General features: G+C 47.7%; 1 protein-coding gene across 5 annotated transcripts in view; it reads right to left on the bottom strand.

Moving 5' to 3' along the window:
- The window catches only part of HSPG2 (heparan sulfate proteoglycan 2), a 173,231-nt gene extending 159,955 nt beyond the window's left edge, over positions 1–13,276 (bottom strand). For all 5 annotated transcript variants that reach the window (XM_067472750.1, XM_067472751.1, XM_067472749.1 and 2 more), the window contains exon 1: positions 13,131–13,276. In XM_067472750.1, coding sequence (XP_067328851.1) covers positions 13,131–13,223 — 93 coding nt within the window. In that variant the 5' untranslated portion in view covers positions 13,224–13,276. The remainder of the gene's footprint in view (positions 1–13,130) is intronic.
- Positions 13,277–16,194: the final 2,918 nt, after the last annotated feature.

The following is a 16,194-nucleotide window of genomic DNA, read 5'->3' as shown; positions in this document are numbered from 1 at the left end:
CAGAGACTCAAAGTTGCTAACAACAATATCATTTGCATCCTTCTTTCCTCTCCAAAAAGAGACTCAAGGCTATCAATAACAACAACAACATTTATATTTCCTAAAAGAGGAAAGTGTAGGAAATGGAGAGAGTCAGAGACACTGGGGTGCCTGTGGTGAAGGAAACACGTAAAATCTAGGAGGAAATTGTACCCGAACAACAACAATATTTACACCCTACTTTCCTCTCTGAAAAGAGACTCAAAGCTACCAACAACAAAAGCTACCTAAAAGCTACCTAAAAGAGGAAGGTATAGGAAATGGAGAGAGTTAGAAACACTGGGGTGTCTGTGGTGGAGGAAACACGTAAAATCTAGGAGGAAATTGTCCCCAAACAACAACAATATGTACATCCTACTTTCCTCTCCTAAAAGAGATTCAAAGCTGCCAACAACAACAACAACAACATTATTTACATCCTACTATCTTCTCCTAAAAGAGACTCAAAGTTGCCAATAATAACAACAACAACATTTACATTTCCTAAAAGAAGAAAGAGTAGGAAAGGGTTAAGGGAGAGGCAGTGGGTGGGATCATGCAAATTGCACACCAATTGAGAGAGTAAGAAATGATGCCAACTGCTTTCGAGTTGATCTGACCAGCTGCGGGGAGTTCCGCAGTTCCTGAGTGCCTTGTTGGGCCCACACAGGTGAAATGTGCCCGTACAGCAGTGTCAACCAGGGACTCTTTGCAGCCTTGAACTCTCTCGTTTCACTTCTTTCCTCAGCCCAAACAATGTAACATAACCCAAAATAAAGACTAATTAAATTGTAAACTTCACCTCTTCATAGTGATACTTTGTGCCCCTTCCTGACTCACTGGACTTAAATGCACGAATTTACCTTTTTCCAAGCCGCGGGGAGCCGCTGGCTCGCCTGGGATGCCTTCCAGGCGTCCCAGAGAGGCCAAATCTGCGTTCCTTCAAACCGCGGATACGGAAACCCCTTGGGCCCCCCGTATCCGCAAAGTGACGATCGACTCCATTTTGATGCCATATTTTTCCTAGCTAAATTCTAACACTACCGACTCCATTTTGATGCCATATTTTTCCTAGCTAAATTCTAACACCATTTTCTATCTCGCTTTTTGCATTTCGGGCTCCTACGCTCGGGGAATGACCTTCGAATTTTTAAGAATATATTTTAAAGGAAAACAATTGATTGTCAAAACCAAGCCGCTCCTAAAAGAGACTCAAAGCTGCCAATAATAATAACAATACTTACATTTCCTAAAAGAAGAAAGAGTAGGAAAGGGTTAAGGGAGAGGCAGTGGGTGGGATCACACCAATTGAGAGAGTAAGAAACACTGGGGTGTCTGTGGTGGAGGAAACATGTAAAATCTAGGAGGAAATGGCCCTTGAATGAAAGCATTCCTTGGGTGGTGGGCAGTATGGATAGATACATATATCTACCTATATATGTATGTATCATTTGTATGTGTACAGGCCAAAGGAGGAGAGTCAAAAAGGGCCGCGGATGAAAACAGATCATGTCCGAAGCGGCCTGAAAATAGAGTCCTAAATATGCCCAGCCGAGCTGGCGGCACCCCTTTGGCAGCACCCAAAACACGGCCCCCCGCCGGGAAGGAATGCCAAATATAATACCCTCATAAAACACATTCCTTTTGATGGGGAGAGGATCACAAGACCCATCATCCCTTCATTTGTCTCTTACACACATAGGCACGCCCATTCCTTGGCACCTGTTAGGCCTGGCAATGGGTCCCAAGAAGGGAGGGAGAGTGTCCCTTGGAGGGCAAAGGCTTCGGCTGTCCATCCCTCGCTCCAACTGACCGACCGGCTCAAGTTACCGGAAGCGGCACATGCCTGAAATCCGGACGACTGTCCCTTAGTCTCCCTTTTGCTGGAATCCAATCTCTTGCTTGCGGAGAAGGGCGTCCCGTCCACATGGGACGTTTTGCTCCTGATCCAGCGCAGATGTGGACAAGGAGCAAAATGTCCCAAACAAGATGAAACCAAAGGTCAGGTTGTTTGTGTCCAAAGCAATGTCTTTTTGGGACTACAGCACCCAGAATCCCCCAACTGGGATGGCTGGGACCTGTAGTCCACCAAGATCTGCTCTCTCCCAAGAAGGGAAGGCTTCTTCCTCTCCCCCTTTTCCATCCCTTTCCAAATCGTTCTGCAGAGGCTGCGGGTTTTTCAGTAAGGCTGTCATTATCCCCTGCGACCAGCATCAGCGGCATTCGTTGACATAAGGCCTCGATCAGCCATTGCTGGCCAAAAGGGAAGAAGAAGAAGAAGCAGAGGGTGGCGAGAAGGAAGGAAGGAAGGAGGGAAGGAAGAGGGAGGGAGGGAGGAAGGAAGAGGAAGGAAGGAAGGAAGGAAGGATAGAAGAGGGAGGGAGGGAGGTTGGGAAGGAGAGAAGGAAGGAAGGAAGGAAGGAAGGGAGGGAGGGAGGGAGGGAGGGAGGGAGGGAAAGGAAGAAAGAGGAAGGAAGGAAGGAATGAAGGTGGAGGTATTGAGTTTGGGAAGGAGAGAAGGAAGGAAGGAAGGAAGGAAGGAAGGAAGGAAGGAAGGAAGGAAGGAAGGGAGGGAGGGAGGGAGGGAGGGAGGGAGGGAAAGGAAGGAAGAGGAAGGAAGAAAGGAAGGAAGGAAGGAAGGAAGGAAGGAAGGAATGAAGGTGGAGGTATTGAGTTTGGGAAGGAGAGAAGGAAGGAAGGAAGGAAGGAAGGAAGGGAGGGAGGGAGGGAGGGAGGGAGGGAGGGAGGGAGGGAAAGGAAGGAAGGAAGAGGAAGGAAGGAAGGAAGGAAGGAAGGAAGGAAGGAAGGAAGGTGGAGGTATTGAGTTTGGGAAGGCGAGAAGGAAGGAAGGAAGGAAGGAAGGAAGGGAGGGAGGGAGGGAGGGAGGGAGGGAGGAGGAACATAGGGAAGGAAGGATGATGGAAAGAAAGGCAGCAAAGGAAGAAGGAAGGAAGGAAGGAAGGAAGGAAGGAAGGGAAAGGGAGGAAGAAAGAGGAAGGAAGGAAGGAAGGAAGGAAGGAAGGAAGGAAGGAAGGAAGGAAGGAAGGAAGGAAGGGCTGGTATGGAGGTTGGGAAGGAGAGAAGGAAGGAAGGAACGAAGGAGAAAAGAGGGAAGAGAAAAGGAAGGCAGGAAGGAAGGAAGAAAAGGAGGGAGGGAGGAAGGAGGAAAGCAGGGAAGGAAGGATGATGGAAAGAAAGGGAGGGAGGGAAGGAAGGAAGGAAGGAAGGAGGGAGGGAGGGAGGGAGGGAAGGATAGAATGAAAAAAGAGGGAAGGAAAGAAGGAAGGAAGGAAGGAAGGAAGGAAGGAAAAAAGAGGGAAGGAAGGAAAGAAGGAAGGAAGGAAGGAGAAAAAAGAAAGAAAGAAAGAAAGAAAGAAAAGGAGGGAGGGAGGAGGAAAGAAGGGAAGAAAAGAAGGGAAGGAAGGAAGGAGGAAAGGAAGAGAGGAAGGGAGGAAGGAAGGAAAGGGGGCTTCCATTGGCACAACTCTCTTTCCCCAAAAGGCATTTGCAATCTGAGGCTGAATGGTCCCAATTTCCCACGGCCTTGGAAAAGTTTCTTTTTCTTTGTTGTTATCAGGAAGTTCCTGACAACTCAAGAAGCCCCTGCGGAAGGCGAGTCCTTGCTTCTTTGCCTTCCAAAGGGACTTTCCCAAGAGAAAAGGGCGGTGGGTGGGTGGGCCTTCCTGCAAGCCAAGGCCTTCAGGGGCTTCCTCCCCAAACTAAAATTAAAGGGGCCAAGTTTAAGGGGGGGGGGGGGATGAGGCCAAAGGGAGGCTTTGGGGCTCCTTCAATGGCCCTCCTCTTTGGGTTTATACAAGGCTTGAAAGGAGGGTCTTTGTTGGAAGGGACCCCAAGGGACATCTAGTCCAACCCCCCCCCCCCCCCGCCGTGCAGGAAAAGCACCATCTAAGTCCTCCCGACAGATGGCTATCCAGCCTCTGTTTAAAACCACAATTAAAACAGAATTATAACATACATGCAATTAAAGCCTATGTATCTCCCTATATATTTATGTATCTCCCTATGTATCTCTCTATCTATGTATCTATCAATGTATCTCTCTATGTATCTATCAATGTATCTCTCTATGTTTCAATGTATCTCTCTCTATGTATCTACCTATATATTTATGTATCTCCCTATGTATCTACCTATATATTTATGTATCTCTCTATGTATCTACCTATATATTTATGTATCACCCTATGTATCTCTCTATCTATGTATCTATCAATGTATCTCTCTATGTTTCAATGTATCTCTCTCTATGTACCTACCTATATATTTATGTATCTCCCTATGGATCTACCCATATATTTATGTATCACCCTATGTATCTCTCTATCTATGTATCTATCAATGTATCTCTCTATGTTTCGATGTATCTCTCTCTATGTACCTACCTATATATTTATGTATCTCTCTATGTATCTACCCATATATTTATGTATCTCCCTATGGATCTACCCATATATTTATGTATCTCCCTATGTATCTACCTATATGTTTATGTTTTTCCCTATGGATCTACCCATATATTTATGTATCACCCTATGTATCTCTCTATCTATGTATCTATCAATGTATCTCTCTATGTTTCAATGTATCTCTCTCTATGTACCTACCTATATATTTATGTATCTCCCTATGGATCTACCCATATATTTATGTATCACCCTATGTATCTCTCTATCTATGTATCTATCAATGTATCTCTCTATGTTTCAATGTATCTCTCTCTATGTATCTACCTATATATTTATGTATCTCCCTATGGATCTACCCATATATTTATGTATCTCCCTATGGATCTACCCATATATTTATGTATCTCCCTATGTATCTACCTATATGTTTATGTTTTTCCCTATGGATCTACCCATATATTTATGTATCTACCTATATATTTATGTCTCTACTTATGTATCTACCTATATGTAAGTAGAGCGATTTGTGGGGAAGCGATTTGTGGGGAGCACAGCAATGGGAGGCTCTGGATGCTCTGCACGCACTCAGAGGATGCTCTGCACGCACTCAGACGCTCACTGTGAGAGTATATAGGAAGCCAGCGGCAGGTCCTATTTGGAAGTGATTTGTGGGGAGCACAGCAATGGGAGGCTCTGGATGCTCTGCATGCACTCAGTGGATACTCTGCACGCGCTCAGAGGCTCACTGTGAGAGTATATATATATGGCCAGCGGCAGGTCCTATTTGAAAGTGATTTGTGGGGAGCACAGCAATGAGAGGCTCTAGATGCTCTGCACGCACTCAGAGGATGCTCTGCACGTGCTCAGATGCTCACTGTGAGAGTATATAGGAAGCCAGCGGCAGGTCCTATTTGGAAGTGATTTGTGGGGAGCACAGCAATGGGAAGCTCTGGATGTTCAGCACGTGCTCTGGATGGTCTGCACACACTCAGAGGCTCACTGAGAAAGTATATATGAGGCTAGTAGCAGGTCGTATTTGGAAGAGATTTGTGGGGAGCACAGCAATGGAAGGCTCTGGATGTTCAGCACGCACTCTGGATGGTCTGCACACGCTCAGAGGCGCACTGTGAGAGTATATATATAAATATGGCCAGCGGCAGGTCCTATTTGGAAGCGATTTGTGGGGAGCACAGCAATGGGAGGTTCTGGATGCTCTGCACGCACTCTGGATTCTCTGCACATGCTCAGAGGCCCACTGTGAGTGTATATATGAAGCCAGTGGCAGGTCCTATTTGGAAGTGTTTTGTGGGGAGCACAGCAATGGGAGGCTCTGGAGGCTCTGCACGCGCTCAGAGGTTCACTATATATATGAGGCCAGCGGCAGGTCCTATTTGGAAGCTATTTGTGGGGAGCACAGCAATAGGAGGCTCTGCATGCTCTGCATGCACTCAGAGGAAGCTCTGCACGTGCTCAGAGGCTCACTGTGAGAGTATTATATATGGCCAGCAGCAGGTCCTATTTGGAAGTGATTTGTGGAGAGCACAGCAATGGGAGGCTCTGGATGTTCAGCACACACTCTGGATGGTATGCATGCACTCAGAGGCTGACTGTGACAGTATATATATATATGGCCAGTGGCAGGTCCTATTTGGAAGTGATGTGTAGGGAGCACAGCAATGGGAGGCTCTGGATTCTCTGCATGCACTCAGTGGATGCTCTGCACGTGCTCAGAGGCTCACTGTGGGAATATATATGAAGCCAGAGGCAGGTCCTATTTGGAAGTAATTTGTGGGGAGCACAGCAATGGGAGGCTCTGGATGTTCAGCACGCGCTCTGGAGTTCTGCACACACTCAGAGGCTGACTGTGAGAATATATATATATGGCCAGCAGCAGGTCCTATTTCGAAGCGATTTGTGAGGAGCACAGCAATGGGAGGCTCGGATGCTCTGCACGCGCTCTGAGGCTCACTGTGAGAGTACATATGGCCAGCGACAGGTCCTATTTGGAAGTGATTTGTGGGGAGCACAGCAATGGGAGGCTCTGGATGCTCTGCATGCACTCAGTGGATACTCTGCACGCGCTCAGAGGCTCACTGTGAGAGTATATATATATGGCCAGCGGCAGATCCTATTTGAAAGTGATTTGTGGGGAGCACAGCAATGGGAGACTCTGGATTCTCTGCACGCACTCAGAGGATACTCTGCACGCACTCAGAGGCTCACTGTGAGAATATATATGGCTAGAGGCAGGTCCTATTTGGAAGTGATTTGTGGGGGGCACAGCAATGGGAGGCTCTGGATGCTCTGCACGCACTCAGATGATGCTCTGCACGCACTCAGAGGCTCACTGTGAGAGTATATATATATATATATGGCCAGCGGCAGGTCCTATTTGGAAGTGATTTGTGAGGAGCACAGCAATGGATGCTCTGCACGCACTCAGAGGCTCACTGTGAGGGTATCTATGGCCAAGCTGCAGGTTGTATTTGGAAGTGATTTGTGGGGAACATAGCAATGGGAGGCTCTGGATGCTCTGCATGCACTCAGTGGATGCTCTGCACGCGCTCAGAGACTCACTGTGAGAGTATATATATATATGGCCAGCGGCAGGTCCTATTTGGAAGCGATTTGTGGGGAGCACAGCAATGGGAGGCTCTGGATGCTCTGCACGCACTCAGTGGATGCTCTGCATGTGCTCAGAGGTTCACTGTGAGAGTATATATGAAGCCAGCGGCAGGTCCTGTTTGAAAGCGATTTGTGGGGAGCACAGCAATGGGAGGCTCTGGATGTTCAGCATGCGCTCTAATGGTCTGCACTCGCTCAGAGGCTCACTTTGAGAGTATATATGAAGCCAGCGGCAGGTCGTATTTGGAAGTGATTTGTGGGGAACATAGCAATGGGAGGCTCTGGATGCTCTGCACGCACTCTGGATGCTAGGCACATGCTCAGAGGCCCACTGTGAGTGTATATATGAAGCAAGTGGCAGATCCTATTTGAAAGCGATTTGTGGGGAGCACAGCAATGAGAGGCTCTGGATGCTCTGCACGCACTCTGGATGCTCTGCACATGCTCAGAGGCCCACTGTGAGTGTATATATGAAGCAAGTAGCAGGTCCTATTTGGAAGTGTTTTGTGGGGAGCACAGCAATGGGAGGCTCTGGATGTTCAGTACACACTTAGAGGATGCTCTGCACATGCTCAGAGGCTCACTGAGAAAGTATATATGAGGCTAGTGGCAGGTCGTATTTGGAAGAGATTTGTGGGGAGCACCCAGAAGCTCTGGGTGTTCTGCACGCGCTCAGAGGCTCACTGTGGGTATATATATATATATGAGGCCAGCGGCATCACCTCCGTTCCCCTCCGGCCACTCAGAATAGTTTCGACAGAGCGGTGGTTATTCTCTGCTCTTGGGCCCAAAGCCGGGCGCATTCCTCTCCCGGAGCAACAGGGCCCAATTTATCCTTTGCGGCACCCACTCAAAAATAGAAAAAGGGTGGCGCCGGGAGGCAGAACGAAAGGAAAGAAAGACGGAGCATTGAGAGAGCCGGACGCTCACCAGCGGCACTTGAACCGTCAAACACCCATTCCTGCTTCAACAGTGAAACCACACTCCCGTAATTGGTGTTAACCTAAAATACGAGTTCCACCACCGACACCATACAAGGACTGACGTTATCCTCCGTTCAGTTGCAAGTCACAGCTCATCCAAAACTCAAAACTAAATCGAAGCTCCAACTTAATTGAGACTGAGAGCGTGCGACCCACCCAGCCCCAAAATGGGATTGAACGCAAGGCTCGCAACGCTCAGACCACCACATTGCATTGCTTCTCTCCATGTTCTGAGTGGCCAATGTGAATTATGAGGACTAGCACCTTTGATTTACACGCATATATTAAGAACTGGGGATTTAGCCCCGCCCCTTTTGCCCTTACCTACACCCACTTTCAGCAGATCACAGGAGCTGTCTTCATAGACCTGTCAGCAGCCTAGGATACTGTGAACCACCGCCTCCTCCTGAGAAAAAGGACTACCACCTCACCCGCCTCATAGGAAACCTGCTACAAAACAGGAGCTTTTTTGTTGAGTTCCAGGGCCAGAGAAGCAGATGGCGGAAACAGAAGAACGGCCTGCCTCAGGGGAGCGTGCTTGCTCCATCCATGTTCAACATCTACACAAATGACCAGCCACTGCCAGAAGGGACAGAGAGTTTCATCTATGCTGATGATCGTGCCATCACCGCTCAAACAGGGAGCTTTGAGATGGTTGAACAGAAGCTCTCCGAAGCTCTAGGTGCTCTTACTGCCTATTACAGGGAAAACCAGCTGATCCCTAATCCATCTAAAACACAGACATGTGCCTTTCACCTTAAGAACAGACAAGCATCCCGAGGTCTGAAGATCACATGGGAAGGAATCCCACTGGAGCATTGCAGCGCACCCAAATACCTGGGAGTCACTCTGGACCGTGCTCTGACCTACAAGAAGCACTGCCTGAACATCAAGCAAAAAGTGGGCGCTAGAAACAACATCATACGAAAGCTGACTGGCATAACCTGGGGATCACAACCAGACACAGTGAAGACATCTGCCCTTGCGCTGTGCTACTCTGCTGCTGAGTATGCATGCCCAGTGTGGAACACATCTCACCACACTAAAACAGTGGATGTGGCTCTTAATGAGACATGCCGCATTATCACAGGGTGTCTGCGCCCCACACCACTGGAGAAATTACACTGCTTAGCCGGTATTGCAGCACCTGACATCCACCGGGAAGTAGCAGCCAATAGTGAAAGGACCAAGGCAGAGACATCTCCAGCTCATCCCCTGTTTGGGTCTCAGCCAGCACGTCAACGACTTAAATCAAGACACAGTTTTCTTAGATCTACAGAGACATTCGCTGGAACACCTCAGCAAGCGAGAGTCCAAAAGTGGTAGGCTCAAACCCAGCACCTCAATCCATGGCTGATACCAAATGAGAGACCCCCCTTGGGCACACAGAAGACTGGGCGACTTGGAAGGCGCTGAACAGACTGCGCTCTGGCACCACGAGATGCAGAGCCAACCTTCAGAAATGGGGTTTCAAAGTGGAATCCTCGACATGCGAGTGCGGAGAAGAGCAAACCACTGACCACCTGCTGCAATGCACCCCGAGCCCTGCCACATGCACAATGGAGGACCTTCTTACGGCAACACCAGAGGCACTCCAAGGGGCCAGATACTGGTCAAAGGACATTTAACCAACTACCAAGTTTGCAAAATCTATGTTTTTTTTGTTTTTTTTAAATCTGTGTGTTTGTTTTGTTCTGTTAGAAATGTAATACAATGGTATGCTTGCTGATGACACGATAAATAAATACCCCTTTTAAGAAGTGGGTGCCTTTCGGGTGGGTCCTCCCCCCTTTCCAAAAAACCCCTTCCCACCACCCTATGAAGCACAAAGGGCCCCATTGTTGTTGCAGGGAGACTCTGTGGGTGGAAAGTCCCAAGGAAACTGAGGAATACACCCTTATTTTGTTCTTGGGGAGGGGAACTACAACCTCCATAATTCCCCCCAAGACAACACAGAGCCCTCCCCCCAAAAGGATAGGAAAGACACGCACACAGAGAGAGAAAGTGCCTAGAGTGCAGAAGTTAGGACTTGCTGGACTCCAAGTCCCATTATGTCTCTCCTGGAAAGACAAATGAGATAGATAGGAAAGACACACACAGAGAGAAAGTGCCTAGGATGCAAAGGTTAGGACTTGCTGGACTCCAACTCCCATTATGTCTCTCCAGGAAAGACAAAGAGATAGATAGGAAAGACACACAGAGAGAGAAAGTGCCTAGAGTGCAGAAGTTAGGACTTGCTGGACTCCAACTCCCATTATGTCTCTCCAGGAACGACAATGAGATAGATAGGAAAGACACACACAGAGAGAAAGTGCCTAGAGTGCAGAAGTTAGGACTTGCTGGACTCCAAGTCCCATTATGTCTGTCCTGGAAAGACAATGAGATAGATAGGAAAGATACACACACAGAAAGTGCCTGGAGTGCAGAGGTTAGGACTTGCTGGACTCCAACTCCCATTATGTCTCTCCTGGAAAGACAATGAGATAGATAGGAAAGACACACACAGAGAGAAAGTGCCTAGAGTGCAGAAGTTAGGACTTGCTGGACTCCAACTCCCATTATGTCTGTCTTGGAAAGACAATGAGATAGATAGGAAAGACACACACAGAGAGAAAGTGCCTAGAGTGCAGAAGTTAGGACTTGCTGGACTCCAAGTCCTATTATGTCTCTCCAGGAACGACAATGAGATAGATAGGAAAGACACACACACAGAAAGTGCCTAGGATGCAAAGGTTAGGACTTGCTGGACTCCAAGTCCCATTATGTCTCTCCAGGAAAGACAATGAGATAGATAGGAAAGATACACAGAGAGAAAGTGCCTAGAGTGCAGAAGTTAGGACTTGTTGGACTCCAACTCCCATTATGTCTCTCCAGGAACAACAATGAGATAGATAGGAAAAACACACACACAGAAAGTGCCTAGGATGCAAAGGTTAGGACTTGCTGGACTCCAAGTCCCATTATGTCTCTCCAGGAAAGACAATGAGATAGATAGGAAAGATACACAGAGAGAAAGTGCCTAGAGTGCAGAAGTTAGGACTTGTTGGACTCCAACTCCCATTATGTCTCTCCAGGAACAACAATGAGATAGATAGGAAAGACACACACAGAGAGAAAGTGCCTAGAGTGCAGAAGTTAGGACTTGTTGGACTCCAAGTCCCATTATGTCTCTCTTGGAAAGACAATGAGATAGATAGGACAGACACACAGAGAAAGTGCCTAGAGTGCAGAAGTTAGGCCTTGTTGGACTCCAAGTCCCATTATGTCTCTCCTGGAAAGACAATGAGATAGATAGGACAGACACACAGAGAAAGTGCCTAGAGTGCAGAAGTTAGGACTTGCTGGACTCCAAGTCCCATCATGTCTCTCTTGGAAAGACAATGAGATAGATAGGAGAGACCCACACACAGAAAGTGCCTGGAGTGCAGAAGTTAGGACTTGTTGGACTCCAAGTCCCATTATGTCTCTCCTGGAAAGACAATGAGATAGATAGGAAAGATACACAGAGAGAGAAAGTGCCTAGAGTGCAGAAGTTAGGACTTGCTGGACTCCAAGTCCCATTATGTCTCTCCAGGAAAGACAATGAGATAGATAGAAAAGACACACACAGAGAAAGTGCCTAGAGTGCAGAAGTTAGGACTTGCTGGACTCCAACTCCCATTATGTCTCTCCAGGAACAACAATGAGATAGATAGGAAAAACACACACACAGAAAGTGCCTAGGATGCAAAGGTTAGGACTTGCTGGACTCCAAGTCCCATTATGTCTCTCCAGGAAAGACAATGAGATAGATAGGAAAGATACACAGAGAGAAAGTGCCTAGAGTGCAGAAGTTAGGACTTGTTGGACTCCAACTCCCATTATGTCTCTCCAGGAACAACAATGAGATAGATAGGAAAGACACACACAGAGAGAAAGTGCCTAGAGTGCAGAAGTTAGGACTTGTTGGACTCCAAGTCCCATTATGTCTCTCTTGGAAAGACAATGAGATAGATAGGACAGACACACAGAGAAAGTGCCTAGAGTGCAGAAGTTAGGCCTTGTTGGACTCCAAGTCCCATTATGTCTCTCCTGGAAAGACAATGAGATAGATAGGACAGACACACAGAGAAAGTGCCTAGAGTGCAGAAGTTAGGACTTGTTGGACTCCAAGTCCCATTATGTCTCTCTTGGAAAGACAATGAGATAGATAGGACAGACACACAGAGAAAGTGCCTAGAGTGCAGAAGTTAGGCCTTGTTGGACTCCAAGTCCCATTATGTCTCTCCTGGAAAGACAATGAGATAGATAGGACAGACACACAGAGAAAGTGCCTAGAGTGCAGAAGTTAGGACTTGCTGGACTCCAAGTCCCATCATGTCTCTCTTGGAAAGACAATGAGATAGATAGGAGAGACCCACACACAGAAAGTGCCTGGAGTGCAGAAGTTAGGACTTGTTGGACTCCAAGTCCCATTATGTCTCTCCTGGAAAGACAAATGAGATAGATAGGAAAGATAAACACACAGAGAGAAAGTGCCTAGAGTGCAGAAGTTAGGACTTGTTGGACTCCAAGTCCCATTATGTCTCTCCTGGAAAGACAATGAGATAGATAGGAAAGATACACAGAGAGAGAAAGTGCCTAGAGTGCAGAAGTTAGGACTTGCTGGACTCCAAGTCCCATTATGTCTCTCTTGGAAAGACAACGAGATAGATAGGAAAGACACACACAGAGAGAAAGTGCCTAGAGTGCAGAAGTTAGGACTTGTTGGACTCCAAGTCCCATCATGTCTCTCCAGGAAAGACAATGAGATAGATAGGAGAGACCCACACACACAGAAAGTGCCTAGAGTGCAGAAGTTAGGACTTGTTGGACTCCCAACTCCCATCATGTCATCTCATCTCATCTCTCTCAACTCCTGAGTTAGGAAGGACAATGAGAGAGGGAGAGCTCTCCCTCCCTCCTTCCTTCCTTCCTTCCTTCCTTCCTTCCTTCCTTCCTTCCTTCCTTCCTTCCTTCCTTCCTTCCTTCCTTCCAGGGCAGTGAGGCTTCCTCCTGGCTGTCTACCTACATGCATGCAGCAGATGGAGGGGCTTACCTGGAGGAGGAAGCAGGAGGCGAAGGCGAAGGCGGCGCAGAGGCAGCCCCAGCAGGCCAGGCGCCTCTTCCTCCGGCCCGGGGGAGAACCCATCCCAGCCGACCCTGCAGGCTCCTCTGCAAGGAAGGGAAGGAAGAGAAGGAAGGGACTGCCCTCCTGCCCCCCCCCCCCAGCCGCCCCTCCTTCCCGCGCCGCCCGAAGCCCGGCCCCGAAAGGAGGACCCGAAACACGGACTGGAACCCGAGCAGGAGAGGAGGGGGAGGCGCACCAGGAGAAGAGGAGACCACCTTCCCTTCCTTCCCTCCTTCCTTCCTCTCCCTTCCTTCCTTCTTTCCCTCTCTCCCGTCCCTTCCTTCCTTCTTGCCCTCCTTCCCTTAACTTTCCCCCTTCCTTTCCTTCTTTCTCTCCCATAACTTTTTCTCCCTTCCCTTCCTTTTTTCATTCCCTTCCTCAACTTTCCTCCTTCCTTTCCTTCTTTCCCTCCCACAACTTTCTTTCTCCCTTCCCTTCCCTTCCTTCTTTCATTCCTTTCCTTAACTTTCATCCTTCTATCCCTCCCTTCTTTCCCTCCCTTCCTTCTTTTCCTTCTTGCTTTCCCTCCCTCCCTTAACTTTTCCCCTTCTTTCTCTCCCCTTCCCTCCCTCCCTCCCTCCCTCCCTTCTTTCCTTCTCTCCCTTCCTTCCTTCTTTCATTCCCTTCCTCAACTTTCCTCCTTCCTTTCCTTCTTTCCCTCCCATAACTTTCTCTCTTCCCTTCCTTCCGTCCTTCCCTTTCTTCCTTCTTTCATTCCCTTCCTTCTTTTTCTTCCTGCTTTCCTTCCCTCCCATAACTTTTCCCCTTCTTTTCTCTCCCCTTCGTTCCCTCCCTTCTTTACTTCTCTCCCTTCCTTCCTCCCTTCCTTTTCTTCCTTCTTTCATTCCCTTCCTCAACTTTCCTCCTTCCTTTCCTACTTTCCCTCCCATAACTTTCTCTCTTCCCTTCTTTCCTTCCCTTCCTTAACATTCTTCCTTCTTTCCCTCCCTCCCTCCCTCCCTTCTTTTTCTTCCTGCTTTCCTTCCCTCCCTTAAGTTTTCCCCTTCTTTCTCTCCCCTTCCTTCCCTCCCTCTCTCTCTTCCTTCTTTACTTTTCTCCCTTCCTTCCCCCTTCCTCCCTTCCCTTCCTTCTTTCATTCCCTTCCTCAACTTTGCTCCTTCCTTGCCTACTTTCCCTCCCATAACTTTCTCTCTTTCCTTCCTTCCTTCTTTCATTCCCTTCCTTCTTTTCTTTCTGCTTTCCTTCCCTCCCTTAACTTTTCCACTTCTATTTATCCCTTCTTTCTCTTCCCTCCTCCCCCCTCTCTCTTTTTTCCTTCTCTCCCTTCCTTCCCCCTTCCTTTCCTTTCCTTTTCCCATAACTTTCTTTCTCCCCTTTCTTCCTTTCATTCCCTTCCTCAACTTTCCTCCTTCCTTCCTTTCTTTCCCTAACATAACTTTCTCTCTCCCCCTTTTCCTTCCTTCTTCCCCTTTCTCCCTTCTTTCATTCCCTTCCTTAACTTTCATCCTTCTATCCCTCCCTTCCTTCTTTTTCTTCCTGCTTTTCCTCCCCCTTAACCCTTTCCCCTTCTATTTCTTCTTTCTTTTTCTCCTTTGCTCCCATCCCTCCCTTCTTTCCCTCTCTCCCTTCCTTCCTTTTTCCCTTCCTTCTTTCATTCCCTTCCTCAACTTTCCTCCTTCCTTGCCTACTTTCTCTCCCATAACTTTCTCTCTTTCCTTCCTTTCTTCTTTTCTTCCCTTCCTTCTTTCATTCCCTTCCTTAACTTTCTTCCTTCTTTCCCTCCCTCCCTTCTTTTTCTTCCTGCTTTTCCTTCCTTCCTTAACTTTTCTCCTTCTATTTCTCCCTTCTTTCTCTCCCCTTCGTTCCCTCCCTTCTTTCCTTCTCTCCCTACCTTCCTTACTAATGTCATTCCCTTCCTCAACTTTCCTCCTTCCTTTCCTTCTTTCCCTCCCATAACTTTCTTTCTCCCTTCCCTTCTTCCTTCTTTCATTCCCTTCCATAACTTTCATCCTTCTATCCCTCCCTTCTTTCCCTCCCTTCTTCCTTTTCTTCCAGCTTTCTCTCCCTCCCTTAACCCTTTCCCCTTCTATTTCTTCTTTCTTTCTCTCCTTTCCTCCCATCCCTCCCTTCTTTCCCTCTCTTCCTTCCTTCCTTCCTGCTTGCCCTCCTTTCCTTAAATTTCCTCCTTCCTTCCTTTCTTTCCCTTCCATAATTTTCTTTCTCCCTCCCTTTTCTTCCTTCTTTCATTCCCTTCCTCAATGTTCCTCCTTCCTTTCCTTCTATCCCTTCCATAACTTTCTTTCTCCCTTCCCTTTCTTCCTTCTTTCATTCCCTTCCTTAACTTTCTTCCTTCTATTCCTCCCTTCCTTCTTTTTCTTCCTGCTTTCCTTCCCTTAACTTTCCCCTTCTATTTCCCCTTCTTTCTCTCCCTCTCTCCCTTCTTTCCTTCTCTCCCTCCCTTCCTGCTTTCATTCCCTTTCTTCCCACTTCCTCCCTTCTTTTCCTTTCCTTCTTTCCCATAACTTTCTTTCTCCCCTTTCTTCCTTTCATTCCCTTCCTCAACTTTCCTCCTTCCTTCCTTCCTTTCCCTAACATAACTTTCTCTCTCCCCCTTTTCCTTCCTTCATCCCCTTTCTCCCTTCTTTCATTCCCTTCCTTAACTTTCATCCTTCTATCCCTCCCTTCCTTCTTTTTCTTCCTGCCTTTCCTCCCCCCTTAACCCTTTCCCCTTCTATTTCTTCTTTCTTTTTCTCCTTTGCTCCCATCCCTCCCTTCTTTCCCTCTCTCCCTTCCTTCCTTTTTCCCTTCCTTCTATCATTCCCTTCCTCCCCTCTCTCCCTTCTTTCCTCCTCTCCCTTCCTTCTTGCCCTCCTTTACTTAACTTTCCTCCTTTCTTTCCCTCCCATAACTTTCTTTTTCCCTTCCATTTCCTTCGTTCTTTCATTACCTTCCTTAACTTTCTTCCTTCTATCCCTTCCTCCCTTCTTTTTCTTCCTTTCGCTCCCTCCCTTCTCTCCCTCTCTCCCTTCCC

The sequence above is a fragment of the Anolis sagrei genome, chromosome 13 (assembly GCF_037176765.1).
Source record: "Anolis sagrei isolate rAnoSag1 chromosome 13, rAnoSag1.mat, whole genome shotgun sequence".
Lineage (NCBI taxonomy): Eukaryota > Metazoa > Chordata > Lepidosauria > Squamata > Dactyloidae > Anolis > Anolis sagrei.
The sequence above is the reverse complement of the archived record's forward strand: the minus strand, read 5'-3'. Positions and strand labels throughout refer to the sequence as shown.